Genomic DNA, 17,222 nt, shown 5'->3' on the forward strand with positions numbered 1-17,222 from the left:
TCCGTTGCTAAATATCAAGCATGCTGGCAATCCACCTAAGCAAGCCTCGGTTCGACGTCCTGTGAATAATCTGCTCGAATACAATGTAAAGCACACGAAGCAGCTGCTCACGGAGAAAGGTAGTGCTTACTCGACAGCATCTCTAACCACAGTCGATCCGATACGGTTACGTGATTGTTCGACGTGCCCGAAACGTACCCTTTTGAAGGAAAAGGGCCATAAATTAGCGCATTGATAGCGACCCGAGAATGCAACCTTTAGAAAAGGATATAATTAATTACGTTCGCTCGGTCGAATGGGTGCTTCAATCTACGACCTGAACACTGAATGGCATTGATGGGAGGTGGAAATAACGGAGAGAAGAAAAAAAACGCACAATAGATACATAACCCCTGAACCTTCTCAACCGGAATGGCCAATTGAGAATGGAAAATGGACAACCGCCCCCGAGTAATCGACGAAAAATTCCAAATGCACAACAACAAGGACGTATCACGCGGTACGCTCAATCGAACCGAGTGCATATTGACTCCCGATGCATCGGTGTACGTCCGTCGGTGGTAAACCAATCTGCCCCTGACCACCAAAATCTCTGCCACCGTAACCAGCTTTATATTTGCCGTCTGACTGCAACTAGAGGGCATGCCACGTACGCACACGAAACCATTGTTGACTGCACAAATTGATTGAACCATTTGTTTGTCCAATTGAAGGGCTCCATTTCGAGTTGTGCTTTCTCTCCTGCGGGGGGGGGGGGAGGGGGAGGAGGGTGTATGTGGGTGTGTGTGTGTGATCCGGACAAATCGTTGGAAAAACGCTGGCAGAAGCACCAGAACCCCATATCCCGCTGACGGTGTTCCATCTCGTTGAGCTTTGATATCCCATTTTGCCTTTGTCGTTTATGTGGATGGAAGGAGTGAGCACAAACACACATACACACGCACACACACGTATAAAAGAGAACATCGGAATGATAGGAATACCTAGCCAATCGAGCCATGAACCTGCCATTTTGTCTAGTCCTGTCGTAGATGAAAAAAATCATACATCCATAGCTAGGATCCTCGGCACGGTGGCTAAAGGGTTGCGTTCCCTCGCCCATGAGCTCGATGTTTGCCATTATTTTTTTTTGCTATCCACTCCCGTCTAATGCACTTCCTCTCGACCATTTCCTCTGCAGGTACAATGACATCTCGCCGTTGGAAAATCATCACTGCTCGATCGCGTTTCGATTGCTGGAGCACCCGGAGTGCAACATATTCCGCAACATGAGCAAGGATATGTACAAGTAAGTGAACGCACCAATAAGCAAGAACAACGGATCTTTTTCGATGGCAAAGCTGCCAACTCGTTGCAAAAGGTAGCGTGTGTTGGTGGCATGAAATCATTCGTAGCCAGCAGCCGTTGGCAAATTGATTCTACAAAATGGATTGAACAATTTTTCGAGCTCACTTTACCGTAAGCGTAGATTGTGAATTGGAGCCAACAATTGGCTTCATTTCCGTTGACCCACGTGTCGAAAACAGATCAAAGGGCGGCTTCCGTGTTTTAAGTGTTGACTAAAATTTCCATCAGATAAAATTCCACTGAATGTTACCCGCGTATTCTGTCAACACTGGCTGCAGTCGCTGTCGTTTCGATGGAAGAGAAAATTAATTGCCACTCATTTGCAGCCGGCCCCGTGGAGGTCAATATAGCGAAAACGGGGGTTTGTCCGCACGGTTTGGTTAACCTGTTGCATTTTGTGCTTATCGTGGAGATCCAAGTTCCCAGCTTCCATCATGCCCGCGCGTTTCCATCATGTTGATGAACGCGCGTAATTGGTGCGACATCTAATGATGATTAATCGGTGGCGTCTACGCCGTTGCACTCATGCACCCCGGTGCAATTGCATCGTGAACCGGATCTGCCGATGGGTGCCACCCCACGCTAGGCGGGTGAATAATTGAAGGTGAGATAGGCCTGGAAGCGGTGACACCTTACACGGCTTGCTCACCACGGAGCCCAAAGCTCATTAACATGACCGAGCCCTGCGGAACCCCCGACAAGGGCTAATTGGGCTGCGAGATGGCATGTCCGCTGGCACGTAAATCGTTTCCAATCAGCCAGCTAAATTGTGATCGAAGATGCGACACTCCACTCACTGGCCAGAGAGCACGTGTGCTGGAGTAATTGCTGCTACCACCATAGCCTATTCGTTTTCTAATCTGTACGCCAATTTCACACTCGTATCGCTTGCAGGGACGTACGTGAAGGAATTATCCGGTGCATATTGGCCACCGATATGGCCCGACATAACGAAATCCTGACCCAATTTCAAGAGGCTACTCCCGAATTTGACTACAGCAACAAAGTTCATACCAATCTGGTGAGTTGCCGTGTGCTTCAAGCTCAAGGATCTTCTGGCGACGTCTGACTGACGGTTTCTGTTTTCGCTCTGTTTCACAGCTCTGCATGGTACTGATCAAGGTGGCGGACATCTCGAACGAGGCCCGCCCGATGGATGTGGCTGAACCGTGGGTTGATCGATTGTTGCAAGAATTCTTCGCTCAAAGTGCAGCGGAAAAGTCCGAAGGCCTACCGGTGACTCCGTTCATGGATCCGGACAAAGTCTCCAAACCGGGCAGCCAGGTGCGCTTCATCGGTCTGGTGCTGCTACCCTTGTTCGAAGCCCTCGGTGAGCTTCTGCCAGAGCTGACCGAGCTAATCATCACGCCGGTGCGCGTCGCCCTCGACTATTACCGGTAGGTCTTGTCCCCGGAACACGTGCCGTTTCGAGTGAAGTACTTATGAACGTTTTGTTTTTGTTTTTTCTGCTTTTAGCCGCCTAAACGACGCCGCAAACAAAACCCGCCGATCGATCGCCGAGGCAGAAGCGGCTTCGTCCGAGAGTGGCGGTTCGCCGCAGTTGCCCCGTTCGCAGTCCGGCATCAGCGTCAAGTCCCGACGTAGTATTCCCTCGCAAAAGTCCGCATCTCGCACGTCTGTTGATGAGCCTATTTTAATTGCAGCCGAACTGCACGACCTCCCAGAGGGCAGCGAGAGCGGTGACTCCGAGACGGCCACCGAAGTCGACGTAAGTGGGGTTGATGCGCCCGCCATTCGCCTCCTGAACAGGGCGCGCCCAGTGGCCCTAGCCCACCCGGGTGGCCCAGGTCTAGCATAGTGATAGTGGTTTAGTGTTCACGCACAACTGCCCAATTTGGGCGAGTCTTCCATCACCATTCCCAGCAAGCCCTAACACCTTGCTCACACGTTTTGTTAAAGTCTTGTAACACGCCCTGCATCGCTTTCTAAACTCTTCTAAAATCGACACTTCCCCGCAATGATCACACATTTCCGAGAGCTCACATGCACAGGAACCGGCGAGTGACGAATGTTTGCGCGTGCGTCTGTAATAATGACTTTTTTCTTTCTCCCTTTTTCCCCGAACGGTAACAACACCTGCACGGCAACGGGTTTGGCAACGTGTGCCATATCTCTCGTGTCCCCAACTCGACGACAAATGCAACGGCATCGATCCGGTTCCCGTAATGCAATCAACGAAAAACGAACATTCCGAATGTCATGGTCGGCCCGCTCGCCCGCATTAAAACAAAATTGCACCCCCGGAATCGAACACAAACGACAAAAACAAAAACAAAAAAACAAAATGGCAGGTGGCAGAGAAAACGTCCAAGTTCAAGGTGGACACGGAAAGCATCCACCGCAAACAGTCACACCCGAACTCCCGGAAGGGTAGCCGCGAGAAGCGCCCCTCGATGATCGGTGAATACTACACCACAGGTACGCGCACCCGTGGCTCCCACGGCAACATACAGCATACTAATAATCGCACGTATTTTGGTTCGAATCGCGCCATTAGCCTAGACCAGTACAATAACAGTCGGCGCATGTCGGACGGCGTCCCGATACAGACGGTCCACTCGGACAACAGCGTCCTGTACTACCATCACCAGCGGCAACACCGCAGTCTCGACCACGACACGATGTGTTCGTCCTCGGACAAGAGCACCAGCCTGACGAGCACGCACGAGGCTCCGGTTGTGGCTCCGGCGACCGGTGGCACCGAATCCGCCACCAGCAGCCTGCACGTACCGACGGGGAAGCAACGGCTTGGCAAGCTGTTTGGGAGCGGTGGCGGGAGCCAACCGGTCCCGGTTGGTGGGGCGGTGGCCGCGGCTAACCTAAAAAACAACAACAACAACAACAACGGTGCGAGTCCTGCGACCGGATCCGCGTCGACGAGTGGCGCCGGGAAGCACTTTAGCCGGATGCTCAGCTTCAACCAGCAGCAGAAGCTCGACAAGCTGCGAAACAACAACAACAACCAAAGCAAGAACAATAACAACAACAACAACAACAACAATGGCAGCAACAACACTAATGGCGGCGGTGGCGGCAACCTTAACAACAACAACAACAGCAACAACAACAACAATAATAGCATTAGCAACAACAATAAGAACCCCAACGGGGGAGCGAACAGCCACGTGAAGCATTTGGATGGGCGTGAAGGAACCGCGTCAAGGATACGGCTAGGAGCGCGAAGTGCCGGAGCAGGTGGTGGCACGCGAGGAACCGCTGGTGAGGGTGGTGGCATCGATGGGACCATTTCCGGGAGTCTCGGCGTTGACGGCGTTAGCGGGGATGACGGTGGCCAGAAGGGTGGCAATGGGATGACGGGGCGGACGGCGGCATCAACATCGTCGGCGAGTTCCGGTTCGAAGTCGTTCCTGTCGCGTTTGCGTCAGTTCACGGGCCGTTTGAGCTTTAACTTTGATTCACGGGAGTCCAAAAAGCTCCAGCTGCTGGCAAACGCACCGGTGGATCGTTCGAGGAAGGCCACGGGTGGACAGAAGCATGACCACCGGCTGGAAAAATCACGCACCGTTGACGTGGGCGATCTGGGACCGGTGGCCATTTGTGGTGATGGAACGATGGCTGGAGCGCCAGCGAGCGTTAGCAGCACCATGTTGATTCAGCAGCAACAACAGCAACATACGGGAGGAAGCCTTGTGCCGGGTGAATCGTTTTACGGTGGAGGTCCACCGGTGGTGATGAACCAACCCAAGTCAATCTCACCGATTTTGATGCAACACCGACACAGCGAAGTGCTCGGATTCGGTGGAGCAGCAGGAGCAACGGCCAGGAGCCGTGCCTACAGCTTAGATGTCCCGATCGGTGGACGCCATTGTTGTCGTAGTCTGAGCGGAAGTACGACCGGTGGCGGTGCAGGTTCAAGCTGTGGCGGAAGTCACAAGAGTCTCACGTTTTCGCTCAACAACCGCTCGATGAACGAGGACAACGACGGTGGCAGTTTGGCGCTCGTATCGAGCGATCCCAAGTCGGGTGGTGGACCACTTCGCAATGGAACCGACAACTCGCTGCTGCTGCTAGTGGACGATCCGTCCTCTACGACAGCGGCCGTCGTCGGAGGTGATGCCGGTGCACCGGCCACAGACACCATTTGACATCAGCAACACCTGCAACAACACCTGCAGCAGCAGCAACCTTCGTACGAGCCATCGTTGCAGGGTATCCTGCTCACTTCAACCTCGTTGCAGGTCGATTCGCCAGGCCAGTCAGTGCAACACCTTGGTGCGGCACGATCGTCGGTGGACTCGGAACGTCGAGCACCGTTCGCCGAGTCGGAGTCCATCTCCTCCAAGCACACATCTGCGCTGGTGAGCTACTGGGTCTGTCTAACGGAGCGGATGAGCTCGCTGATCTGCAAGTGCTGTGAGCGGACGCTGCCACCGGCGGAGAGCGTCTAGTGTCTACCGTTTCCGCCAGAGGTCGCGATCGAGTCTGTCTGAACTGTGCACCGGAAGGCCAGTGGCCCTCAGTTCCGGTGATCATCACAAGTGACGCAGGGTTTGAGCGCGATCTAGCTGTGAATGAATGGACACGACAAGACGCAGGTTTTTTCGATTGTGCTCGTGCTTTTCCCGACGATGCTGCGTTTGTTTGATGGAATTCTTCGGAGCTTCTGCAACCGAATTTTGTGGTGGGGTTTTTTTTTATTCACAATTCTTTCATTTCCATCATGTGAACCAATTTTAACGCCCAAGAGAACAATTTACACGGAAGCGACGGAAAGAGGCACACGATTGAGCGGCACCTTAAGGATGCACTTTAGAGAAGTTAGTTTTAAAGAGAACATGCCAAAACATAGGAAAAATATTAATAGATTCGGAATTTTAAAACCGAACCAGCGATTAGAGAAAACAAAAAAAAACCAAACAATTAACCCCATCATCTCGGGGTGGGTAGGTGTGTTGCTGGACCAGAAGTATAACGACGTAAAGTGTGGGTGGACAGAGGAAAAGGACGAAACCCCGAGGGGTAGAACAAAGCGCAAACAAATCGAGAGCTAGAGCGTTCGAAAACATTTTTCCGGACTGTACCTTCACAATATCTAAACATGAAATCGGAACTAAATCGAAACCAGAATCCCAGGAACAGATCTGCTAATCAAACATATCACTATACATACACTCGATCGAACCATTACATTCGTTCTCCCTTTTTCTATCGCGCTCAAACGAACCGCTCTTTGACACAACTTTTTTCTACTGGCCACCGTTTTACAATCTCAAACACTCACACACAATGGACGCAAGCCGCAACTCCCAATTAACTCCCAATGGGTGGTACTATAGTGCCGCGCGTCCTTTGTAAATCGAAAGTAAAAAGTGCGATGCTTTTGCGTGCGTTTGTTGGAAAACCACGATTAGGAGAACACGAGTTTGCTAGAACCCGAATTTACCAGCGCATTAACAAAAAAAAGCAACAAACTAACATGACAACAATTACAATACAACCATTGGGGCGTGATCAGTCTTGTGGCTGAAGTTTGATGGATTTTTAACGGATTGCAATTTAGGAAACCAAACATTAGGAACGCCGGTTCTCCAGCGGTCCTGGCTGCCGGAAGGGATAACATTTCTATCTGTAACTGCAAACTGACGACGTGCGGGTCACACAAAAATGAATGAGAGGAAATATTTTAAAGAGAACATTTTTAAACCGGACAGCTGTGACGAAATTACAAACCACCCTCTCCCTGACAACGGTTCTATACGCATTGCGCGTGGAACCCGAAAGAAAAGTCGATCTTATCAACTCTCAATGCCTAAGGCTCAACCCGGGTAAAACCCGAGCCACGTAAAACCAACGCGATCTGTACGCTTTCTTTGCGAATTTGATTTGCAAACACCTTTGGCGCTTAAATCAGTGCTCTTCCCATTAACAGGCAGTCCGATGCTTGCGATCATGCATGTATCGCTGTAACGAGGCATTCGAAACACGTGGAAAACTTATAACACGATCATGTGCGAAGTCGAACACAGATGGAAGATGAAAAAGAGAGAAAAGAAAGAAAAATAGATTAAAACAAACACCCAACACATCACGGCAAAGATATAATCGTTAAAGGGGGAAAAATCATAGTAAAATGCATAAGATACGATGACTAGATATTTGATATTAGAAATGACTAACAATCATGTTGCAGGCGACATTATAAATAATAAATACAACCAATTGTCTACTCAATGCTTAGTGTCTAACGACGTGTTTATGTGTGTATGTGTGTTGAAAGAGAAAGAGAGAGAGAGAGAGTTAGTTATATATATATATATAGTGGTATATGAAAAATGGAAAACCAAGTAACACCCCGATAGTGTTCGCACCGCTGTTGGTTCTAGCAGTGCCAGCTGGAGCAGGATACAGTTAAAGATAGTAGACCTAGCTGCCTAGGGAAAGGTATAAATTTGTTGTTCGCTAGATATTATCATCGTAAACCCATCCGCATTACACATACCCCACGCACAATGCTAGATATTAGAAAAGAGTTGAAGAAAAACGCGCACACATAAACACTGAATAAATTTGTGCTGCATTGCTCTCTAAATTGCATATTCTCTCTTTTTCATTCGAACCATCTTCTTTCGAGCTTGCTACCTGACTATGTGTGAATTTTTATTTTTCGAGAGTTTGCTGCTAAATGCAAACGTCTGCTTTCCATTTGCTTTTTATTCTGGTGTGTTTTTCTTTATTTAGTGTTTTTTTTAGATTGATTTTGACTTTCGATACAAATGAATGTTTACAACATGCTTGAATCAAGGGTACAGTGTACTTTTACTCACCAAGATCGTTCTTAGCAGATCGAACGAAATGAGCCTATTTATCGTGAAAGTGGCTGTGCGACGACAAACAGGAAGATCTTTAGCATAAAAGCCTTCACCTTCCTGTATCCCCTCCACGTCCGACTGACCATCTCCTCACCGCAGGAGCAATTAGAGTACGTAGGTGCGGAAATCGAGACAGTAATCGAAAAAATATATATATACATACTGTTATATACATATATGCTGTTGCAGTTAGGTTGCGCTGGGGCCCAAGAAGTCATTTACTGAGCGCTGTGACGGATGCGTGAAGCATGAACTCAAGCATGACAGGTTAGCGGAAGACACGGACACTTGAAATCGCCATTCAGTATTCTCCATTTTCCGGCCGCGGATCGAATTGTCGAATTGGGGAAATGGAAAAGGAAACCGTACTCAAAACCAAACAACTAAAACAATCAGTCCTCAATGTAACTGGACGCGCATTTCATCGCTCACATGTTCCCGCTTGCATGGCCACCGTCGGAAGAAGGCGTACGGGTGCAGAAAGCCAATGTCTAGCCTCCAATTCCCTACTAGGTGTCATTTTCCCTGCGCTAACCCGCTAGCTGGGTAGGACGAATAGCGAAGAATGTTCCTTTTTCGATCGTAGCCCTCCTACACTCACACGTGCTCGCCAAGTGTGCGAAATTCATCACCGATCTGCACGTGCAGGCACCGTAGCTTAGGATCTCAAAAGAAACAGAAAGTCAAATTAGTGTACGCGATCGCATTGTTCAGTAGCCTGGCAAAAGTGGTAGTATTGAAGAACGTTTGCCTAAACGAATTGGAACGATAAGCCATCGAAAGCAAGCAAATATGGCCATGCCAGAAGGAAATCCTTTCAAACTCCGCCATTGCTGAGTGCTGCGTTCCATTCCTCCTCGTCTGGAGGAAATCAGTTTGAAGGGTGTGATATGACATGTGCCATTAACGAGCGGTCGGCAATGGAAAACGGCTTAGTAGGCGATGGGTATAAACGCGGGCACACAAACACACACACGCAATTCGCATTTTCACTAACGACAACTTGCTGGCATAATCTTAGTAGACCGATCGCCGTCCCCCTCGATTCTGGGGTGATTTGGAAATGGACCAATCGAGAAGCAAAGAGCTGGAACAAAACCCATTATCTAATCGATGCTAGGACAAAGGGAAGAATAGGAGTAGGTAAAAAGGGCTAAAAATAGCACACAAACACACCTATCGATAGGATACAAACATATATAGCCAAAAACAAATGATTCATGGGAAACGCATACGCACCATTGTAAATAAGTGGGAATAATGCGGTATCTGGAGCTCGTTATAAAAAAAAATCATCCCTAGCATTAGCGTCACGTTAGCATCAGCTCGTCCTTTTCTCACGCACTATCTCGCTGGGTCACGTAAGCTCCCTTCTTCGGGTGCACCAAGCAAGGATCCACGCCCGGGAGTGGGTCCGTTTCCCCGTAGTCCTCGTGGCTTAGTAAATTTCGTGTCATAATTGTAAACGCATAGTGTAACGTTTGTAAATGTGTATTGTGTATCTTTGAGGGGCGCTCGCGCCACTGGCATTATCGTGGTTAAACGTACTATTGGAATAGGTCCCTTCGAATCGCGTACGCGCATGTGTGTGAAACAAACCACAACCGTAGTTGCATAAAATCCGTGCTGTATACGTGAGTTGTTTCGTCGAAACGCCAACCAAATATGTAGAGGACTGTAAAGCTTGGGATGTTTGGATACGAAGGAGCACTGGAACGATCAGGTGCCGAGACAAGTGTGGTAAAACGTCACTAAACACCACGTCCTCTGGATGTGTTCGTTGGTGGGCTGAGGCCTGATCGTGCGCGTACGAAAAAAAAACTTGTTGCCTGTTTGTTTTGCACAGAAGGGCGCCGTTCGCGAGAACCGGGAGCGATGATGTTGTTACGGGAATATACTACTATAAAGACTACCTACCATTACCTATCATCACTACGGCACAGCCGCTAGGGTGCAACGGAGGAAACTAGGGCGATAAACGTAAAACGCAACCAAGCCGGTTCGGGACATGGGAATGAGTTTGAAGCGGGGTGTTGGACTACTAGCGGGAAAGTTTCACAGGGGAAACTAACTAACAAACATACTGAATCTGAACTGGATGGAACTATCGAGAGAAAATAAAACTATAGATGTAATACAACGCAGACTGCAGATGTTTGATGAGTTTTTCTATCCGAACTGATTTTGCAAACACCACGTGGTGGCAATGGCACGTGCAATTTGAATCTATTTCTCGAAGCGTTTTTTGCAGCGCCATCTGTTGTATTTCACATGTACTACTTTTTTCAAATTTTGAAATCGTTACTTTCGTTTGTTTCCTTCATACTTTATTATTTAATCGTACAATTTCACTTCACCCTGCGCCATGGTTTTCGTCAGCAGTTGTCGTATTTTTATCGGTAAGCTCCTGCGAAAAATGGAAAAATAATTGAATCCTTGGTGGCGATTGCTAACCGGCTTAACAGCTTAGTTAAACTCACTCATATGCAGACAGCTGATAGGGCTTTGCCGTTTCTGGTACCACCACCTTCCGTTGATTGGTCCTAATAGCCTTGACAACACTCTCCCCGAGCACGGCTGGCTCGTAGATCGGCAGACGAGTAAGTCCACTGCAAACGAAACGACAGAAATAAAAGCCTGGCCGTTCGCCGCGAAACAACTGTCGCAGGTTGTCGAAAGCACTTACGACGATGCTTTGAGCAGTCGGATGGCCTGCCTACGAGTGTTGAATGCAAAAGGAAAGATGGTCGTCGTCCGCACGTGCTCTGATTGTCCACGCAGGTATAGATCGTCCTCCAGTGCGTCCATATACCCGCGGAGAGCAAACTTCGTGGTGGCGTACGTCTTAGCCCAGCCCGGTGCAATGTAACCAGCGACCGAACTAACCGCCACAATGTGACCCTTTCGTCGACGGATCATACTGTCGATGAAGACTTGAGTCGTCTGCAGAAGTGAACGATTGAACGAATGACAAAACAATGTACTGAGTGCACCTTTTGGCCGCCATTAAACCACCAATTGATCTTACCCAGAAGGACGACAATACATTCACTTCAAGGCTGCGCTTTACGTGGGAAGGCAGCGTGTCCTGTGAGAAGCTCGTAGGCAGGATGCCGGCATTATTGACCAGAATATCAACAGGACCGAGATCCCGCTCGACATCACGCCCTAGCTGACGTACTGCTTCGTAATCAGACACATCGACCTGAAACCGGGAGGTATTGTTACCACGACCAGAAGCTCCCAACAATCGCACAATCGCGAGTTATCTCGAGCGACCTTTGCCCGTCCGGAAACCCCAAGTGATTCTTTCGAACCCGTCAATCCCAAACGTACCTTGTACGCCTCGGCAGACACGTTGTATCGGCGCAGTTTGGCGGCGGTTTCGCGTGCATTCACTTCGTCCAAATCCACGACGGCCACGTTGCAGCCTTCCTTGGCCAGGGCAACCGCAATTGCTTGGCCAAGCCCGTTTGCTCCACCTGTCACCAGGGCCGTCTGGCCGGCAATGTTTTTGGGTTTCGGCGTGGAAAAACAACTCACCAGTGCCTCCCACCATAGTGGCAAGGATTCGAAGACGAACAGGATCAGATTGAGCAGTGTCTCGAGCAGTTCGCGGCCACGCTGGACGCTTGATTTAAGTGGGACCGGTTGTCCCCACTCGTAGGTATCGAAATCCGCGGTCGTTGCCATTATCGTTCTTTGGAAAAATGCTCCCGGAATAAAACACTTCTTGTTCGAGTGGTTCGACCGATGATTACTGAATCACCTCTTGCGTGCTGGCACAGACGGGTTTACAATCTTATCCAAGTACCCAATCGAGCTGGTCTCCCTTTAGATAAGACCTTCCACTCGCTTTGCCCTATTCCATACGAGCCGATAACGCCAATCTGGTATGTCGTTCAGGCTGCCACCGAAAACCGCCTTCGAATCGCACCAAAACAACGGCGACAAAACGCTTGCGATGTCCAAAATCGGTCGTCGCCGCATCACGTTTTGAAGGCCTCAGCAAACAACCAAAGTAACAGGAGATCATGAATCGTAAGAGCATACAGCTTCCTGCATGGAAAACGGAAAGAGACAGTCGCCCACGCCCACGAATAAAGCCGTTCGCATGGTGGCTCCCGCTCTCTCTCATTCAGCTTGCTGAGAGCGCACAGTGGGCTGAGACAGAACAAACCTTTGGTCATAAATTATTTTCATGGAGTTTTGCATTGTTTCACATCTCACAATGAAAATTGTTTCTATGATAAGAAAATATGATTTACAAGTATATATAACTAATTATAGAACAACATGACACGCTTTACAACATGGTTTTGACACAGTGACACACATTATGTCATTACTTTTACCATTTCGTGTTACGATAATTATTTGTGACTGCAAGCGTTCCAGTGTGCGTGCGACCATTTCTCTTCCCATTCAGGTATGGTATTATATGCACATAATCGGGCACATTCATAATCGAAATAATTACTGTTAGTGCAAATGACCAATGGTAGCGAAAGGACTAATTCTTGCAATGGCGTTTGAATTCAATTCCAAACGGCAACCATTGCCGTGAATTGGATGCAACATATGGCGCTGATAAGCCTTAAATTACTTCAATACGAACAGAAATTAATCAATAAATCCCACCAAATTAACCCTCAGCCATGGTTGCAGGACTGGGGAAGATTAGCACCGCATTCTATGTTCCCCTTATTACACCCCAAATCATTGTGTTTCATGTTAATTGTAGACGGAATCGCCTCTGCACGATATCAGGCGATAACAGCCATTCCGGTTTGAGCTAGACTGTATTGCCGGAACGAGAGATAACAATAAAAAAGAAGCACCTTCAATTCGTTTATCAAAAACAAACGAAACGAATCGCTTATGAATCTCTCTTATACAATAGGAACTGATCATAAATGCTGCTGAAATCCTTGACACAAGTGAGCGTGTTTATACATAACCAAGAAGGACCTAAATCCGTTTCATAACGATTTAGCTACGTCTTTCTAACTCCATCACTTTCCTGCAAAGTATCCTGTAAATCTCCAGACGCTTCTAGGAGAAGACCAAAGAAGCCGATTACCATTCGGTGACCCTGTGAAGATCGACATCAAACCGGCTGAATAATTCTGCACCAAAAAGACCTCAACATGCCTTTATAGGCACTGTTCCCAATCACAGTTCGTAAGAAGAAGCTACCTAATGGACGAAGAAAGCAAACCCGACTCTCGCACCGTTCAAGGCTGCAAAAGGTGAGATAATCTCTTCCCTAAGGCGGCTTCTTGCCACGAACCAAGAGGTCATCGCGCAACGTGGAAGCCCACAAGAAGAAAGCAACACCAGAAAGAGGCTCCTTACAGCTTGTGTGTTCCGATGTGACTGCACTTCTTCTGCCTTGTTGTGTGCTTAGTTGTAGGTGAAGACCCGATCGAACGGACAGCATCCCTACTCCGGCAACGGCAATCAACCGATCAGCTGCGCGGTTGTTGGTGGGAGATGCTCGGACTCGATCGTCATAGTCGAAGTGATCGTCGAGCAGTTCGGTTGGATCTTTTGCCGGAACAAAACGTCAGGTACGATCGGTTGGGTTCTGTGGTCCGTGTATCGCATAATATTCACCCGGTTTCTTGTTTGTTTGTGCTTGTTTTTTGCAGCCACTAGCCGATCGCTGATTAGCACCGGGATTTTGGCTTCCAAATCAGAGCGATATTCTAAGTGACAGCAACATGAGGACGCTGTACGTCGGGACCGTGGTTTTGCTGTGTTTAGCGGTCACCATAGGTAGCGTATGCCAGAGGGAAACAGTGCCAGTGTTTTGTCCAAACTCCTCCAAAGTTTCCACACCTGCCGTACACCTTCATACCGCCCGACTGGTTCTGATGTCATGCGAGGTGGCATATAAAACAGCAAAGTGACATTGGAAACCCTCGAAGGTCGCTGCCAGGCTGCGGTGGCATGTTTCGGACGCGTCTGTTTGCTCCGTGATCGCCGATCGAATTTATTGATTCAATTGAACCCGGTTAAACTTGCAAATGATGCATCGAATGCAGCACTATTTACGCTTCTACGGTCGTTGTTTTTGGACCACCGATCGTTGACGGCCTCGAAGGTCGTTTACAAAACGTTAAATCGGTCACTTGATACGGGACCGTAATGTGCCCAACCGACCGAAAGGGCACCCAGCTCTGATAATTAGTGATCCTTCTTCTCTTTTTCCATTTTGCTGCTGTGAGTCGATTCTTTTGCCTCCGTCGCTTGACCTTCGTGACACCGGCAGTTCTTCCCCAATCAAGAAGGTGGCCAACCAAACGTGGCTGGCGCGATCAGTGGGTGAACGGTGTTGTTTAATTAATGCCATCGGGAAGTGAGCAATGCTTTCTCGTTTATTCTAAAAGCCATGTTGCGAAGGTTGAGGTCACCCTGCGAAGTGCAAGCGCCGATGGCGACGAACATAGCACATTCCAAAATGATGTCACGCTTCAGTGCTAATCGGATGATGATTACATTCCGTAATCATTCCGATCGGCACGTGCACGTTTGAGGCAAAACTCGTTTAACCGCCATTTGCGAGCTACAAAAGGTCAACCATATTCCTGGAGCCTTTCTAGAATAGCTCTAAGATTTTCAGAAACGACAATGATCGAAATGCAACCATGTCGGATAGTATCAGTAATCATATCGCACGAAAAAGCGTGGAACTAAAGTTCATTGCGTCAATACGACTTTCTACACGTCGCCATCGAGCAGCGAGTGAAAGTCATTTAACGCCTCGGCGAATTAGAGAGGCTTGTATTGATCAAAGGAGCCTGTGCCTTCATACGCGTGGAATAATTCACGTTTCTATCACGTTTCTACTCTCCTTTTTTTAGATGCGCAATGGTTCGGTAGCAGTAAGAAGAAACAGGAAGAAGATCCTAACGTTGCGCTTCTATCGTACGCTCCCGTGGATCCTAGCGTAACACCTTCTTCGACGGTCGCAGCACCAACCAGCACTACGCCCATTCCGTCGACCACAACGAAGAAGGGCTTCTTTGGCAAGCTGTTCGGAGGTGGTTCCAACAAGGAGGAGAAGTCCACCACAACCACCACGACCACGACAACTACTCCCGCCACTCCGACCACAAAGAAGCAGGGTTTCTTTGGAGGTTTGTTTGGAGGCAAAAAGGACAAAACTTCCACGACGACGGTTGCTCCTTCTTCAACAACGGCCAAGTCAGGCACTACGGTGAAACCTGCCACCGTAACGACAGCTAAGGTGTCCGCAGTACCTACGTCAGTAACTCCCACGACCGCTAAATCTGTGCTACCAGTCACGGGAGCCTCGACGACCACCACGAAACCAGGTTCTACGTTGTCCACCTTGGTGGCTGGCTCTTCAACTACAACTACAACACCCAAGTCGAAGGATGCATTTCCGGCTCTTCCTCCGTCCCGTAGCGGAAGTCCCACACCGGCCCCCGTTCCGACCTCAACCGTGGCCAACGCCTGGACTCGCACTCCACCGACCGTACAACCGGGAGCAGTTGGAGGCAAACCCGGCGTCAGCTTTGTCCCCACCACTCCCGGAACCCCTGGAGCTAAGGTCAGCAGTACTCCTGCTACGGCCGTAGGTGATGGACCTGCCACGGACGAAGAGTTGATGGCTTTGTCCGAGTTGCTGTTCACGAAGGACGCGAATAGCCCGAGCAAGTTTGTCACGATCAACTACCAGAAGCAGACCTCATCCTTCGTCAATACGGACGAGGCACCAAATCCGTAAGTCCGCTGATGACCGTGTATGGTATGAATTGTACTCAAACGTCTCCATTTTCTACCAAACTTTTCTGTTGTAGCTTCCTTACCGTGGACGAGGCGAAGATCTACGCAATACCGACGATCGAGAAGATGCACGCACTGTTCAACAACTACGAGCTGGACACGATGACAAACGAGTACGTGACGCCACTGGAGAAGAAGGAAGAGAATGACTTCGTCGACGCCCTGTTGGCCACCAACGTGATGCGCCAGGCCATGTTGTTCCTGCAGAAGAAGGGCATCGTAACAGCTGATCCCAAGACGCATCACGAACTGCTGAAGACGATCTGGTTCACGCTGTATTCGCGCGGCAACGGCAAGATCGGCAGTTCCGGCTTCGAGCACGTGTTCCTGAACGAAGTCAGCAACGGAACGATGATCGGTCTGCACAACTGGCTGTACGTGTACGACATGGAGAAGGCCGGTCGCATCGACTACAAGGGCTGGAACAAGAAGATGGAGCTCGGAACGGTAAGACACAGATATCTGTCTTCTGCTTTGGTCAGGATGAAACCTTTTTCTTTCTGCTCCACAGAAAGGTGAAATTGCAAAGGTGCGATTGACCTTCGACAACCTGCAGAAGCCCTCCAATTCACTGTTCGTCGGAACGTCCCCTGAGCTGGAGATTGCGCTGTACACCGTGTGCTTCCAGCTGCGACCGGACAAGGAGTGCCCGCTGGCGATAAACAACAAGCCGTTCACGATAAAGACCTTCACGTTCCGATACCGTGGCAAAAACCTGATCGGCGGTGCTTGGCCAAACATTTAACTTAAGAGATTCCTTTTGCACACATCCCATACATATGCCCTTCCGTTGTATCCAGCAGGATGTGGGTCACAGGTGCCGCAATGTTGGCATTTTTTACATAGATAGCATGCACCCGCACGATATTAATCAAACATGATACCTCATTTTTATTAAAATAAAAAAACCTTTTTCGAAACGAAACTCTTATACCAAAACCGTTATCATATGTTTCTAAAAGAGTAAAATGAGATGTTTGATCAAAATCCGAATAAAATTAATCCCTAGTTCGAGTTAAAACGATCCGTAAATCAAACACCTCAGCCTCAATTTTGAATTTAAATTTCGGTACTTATTTTTGAAAACATCATACTAAAAAGTTAAATTTGTTTATTAATGTTTCGTTGTCTTGTAGATATTTCATAATTTATCAGTAGGTTAAACGTAAATCATCATTTGATTTGCATCACACAAATCATAGGGGA

General features: G+C 48.6%; 3 protein-coding genes across 3 annotated transcripts in view; 2 read left to right on the top strand and 1 right to left on the bottom strand.

Moving 5' to 3' along the window:
- The window catches only part of LOC128720439 (high affinity cGMP-specific 3',5'-cyclic phosphodiesterase 9A), a 77,430-nt gene extending 71,629 nt beyond the window's left edge, over positions 1 to 5,801 (top strand). Inside the window, exons 8-12 of the mRNA XM_053814108.1 lie at positions 1,181 to 1,288; positions 2,242 to 2,368; positions 2,449 to 2,744; positions 2,824 to 3,076; positions 3,660 to 5,801. Coding sequence (XP_053670083.1) covers positions 1,181 to 1,288; positions 2,242 to 2,368; positions 2,449 to 2,744; positions 2,824 to 3,076; positions 3,660 to 5,474 — 2,599 coding nt within the window. The 3' untranslated portion in view covers positions 5,475 to 5,801. The remainder of the gene's footprint in view (positions 1 to 1,180; positions 1,289 to 2,241; positions 2,369 to 2,448; positions 2,745 to 2,823; positions 3,077 to 3,659) is intronic.
- A 4,731-nt stretch (positions 5,802 to 10,532) lies between these two features.
- Positions 10,533 to 11,891, bottom strand: LOC128721805 (estradiol 17-beta-dehydrogenase 11-like). Its single transcript, XM_053815598.1, has 5 exons — positions 11,535 to 11,891; positions 11,227 to 11,403; positions 10,885 to 11,141; positions 10,679 to 10,807; positions 10,533 to 10,605 (listed from the first exon to the last, which is right to left on the bottom strand). The coding sequence occupies exons 1-5, from the start codon at positions 11,889 to 11,891 to the stop codon at positions 10,533 to 10,535; spliced, it is 993 nt and encodes a 330-aa protein (XP_053671573.1).
- Positions 11,892 to 13,849: 1,958 nt separating this feature from the next.
- LOC128730446 (endoribonuclease CG2145) lies at positions 13,850 to 16,941 on the top strand. The gene is made up of 4 exons (XM_053823492.1): positions 13,850 to 13,979; positions 15,068 to 15,953; positions 16,031 to 16,463; positions 16,528 to 16,941. Exons 1-4 carry the CDS (start codon positions 13,925 to 13,927, stop codon positions 16,759 to 16,761), a joined length of 1,608 nt encoding a protein of 535 aa, XP_053679467.1. The 5' UTR covers positions 13,850 to 13,924; the 3' UTR covers positions 16,762 to 16,941.
- The last annotated feature ends 281 nt before the right edge of the window (positions 16,942 to 17,222 follow it).

The sequence above is a fragment of the Anopheles nili genome, chromosome 2 (genome assembly GCF_943737925.1).
Source record: "Anopheles nili chromosome 2, idAnoNiliSN_F5_01, whole genome shotgun sequence".
NCBI classification, from domain to species: domain Eukaryota; kingdom Metazoa; phylum Arthropoda; class Insecta; order Diptera; family Culicidae; genus Anopheles; species Anopheles nili.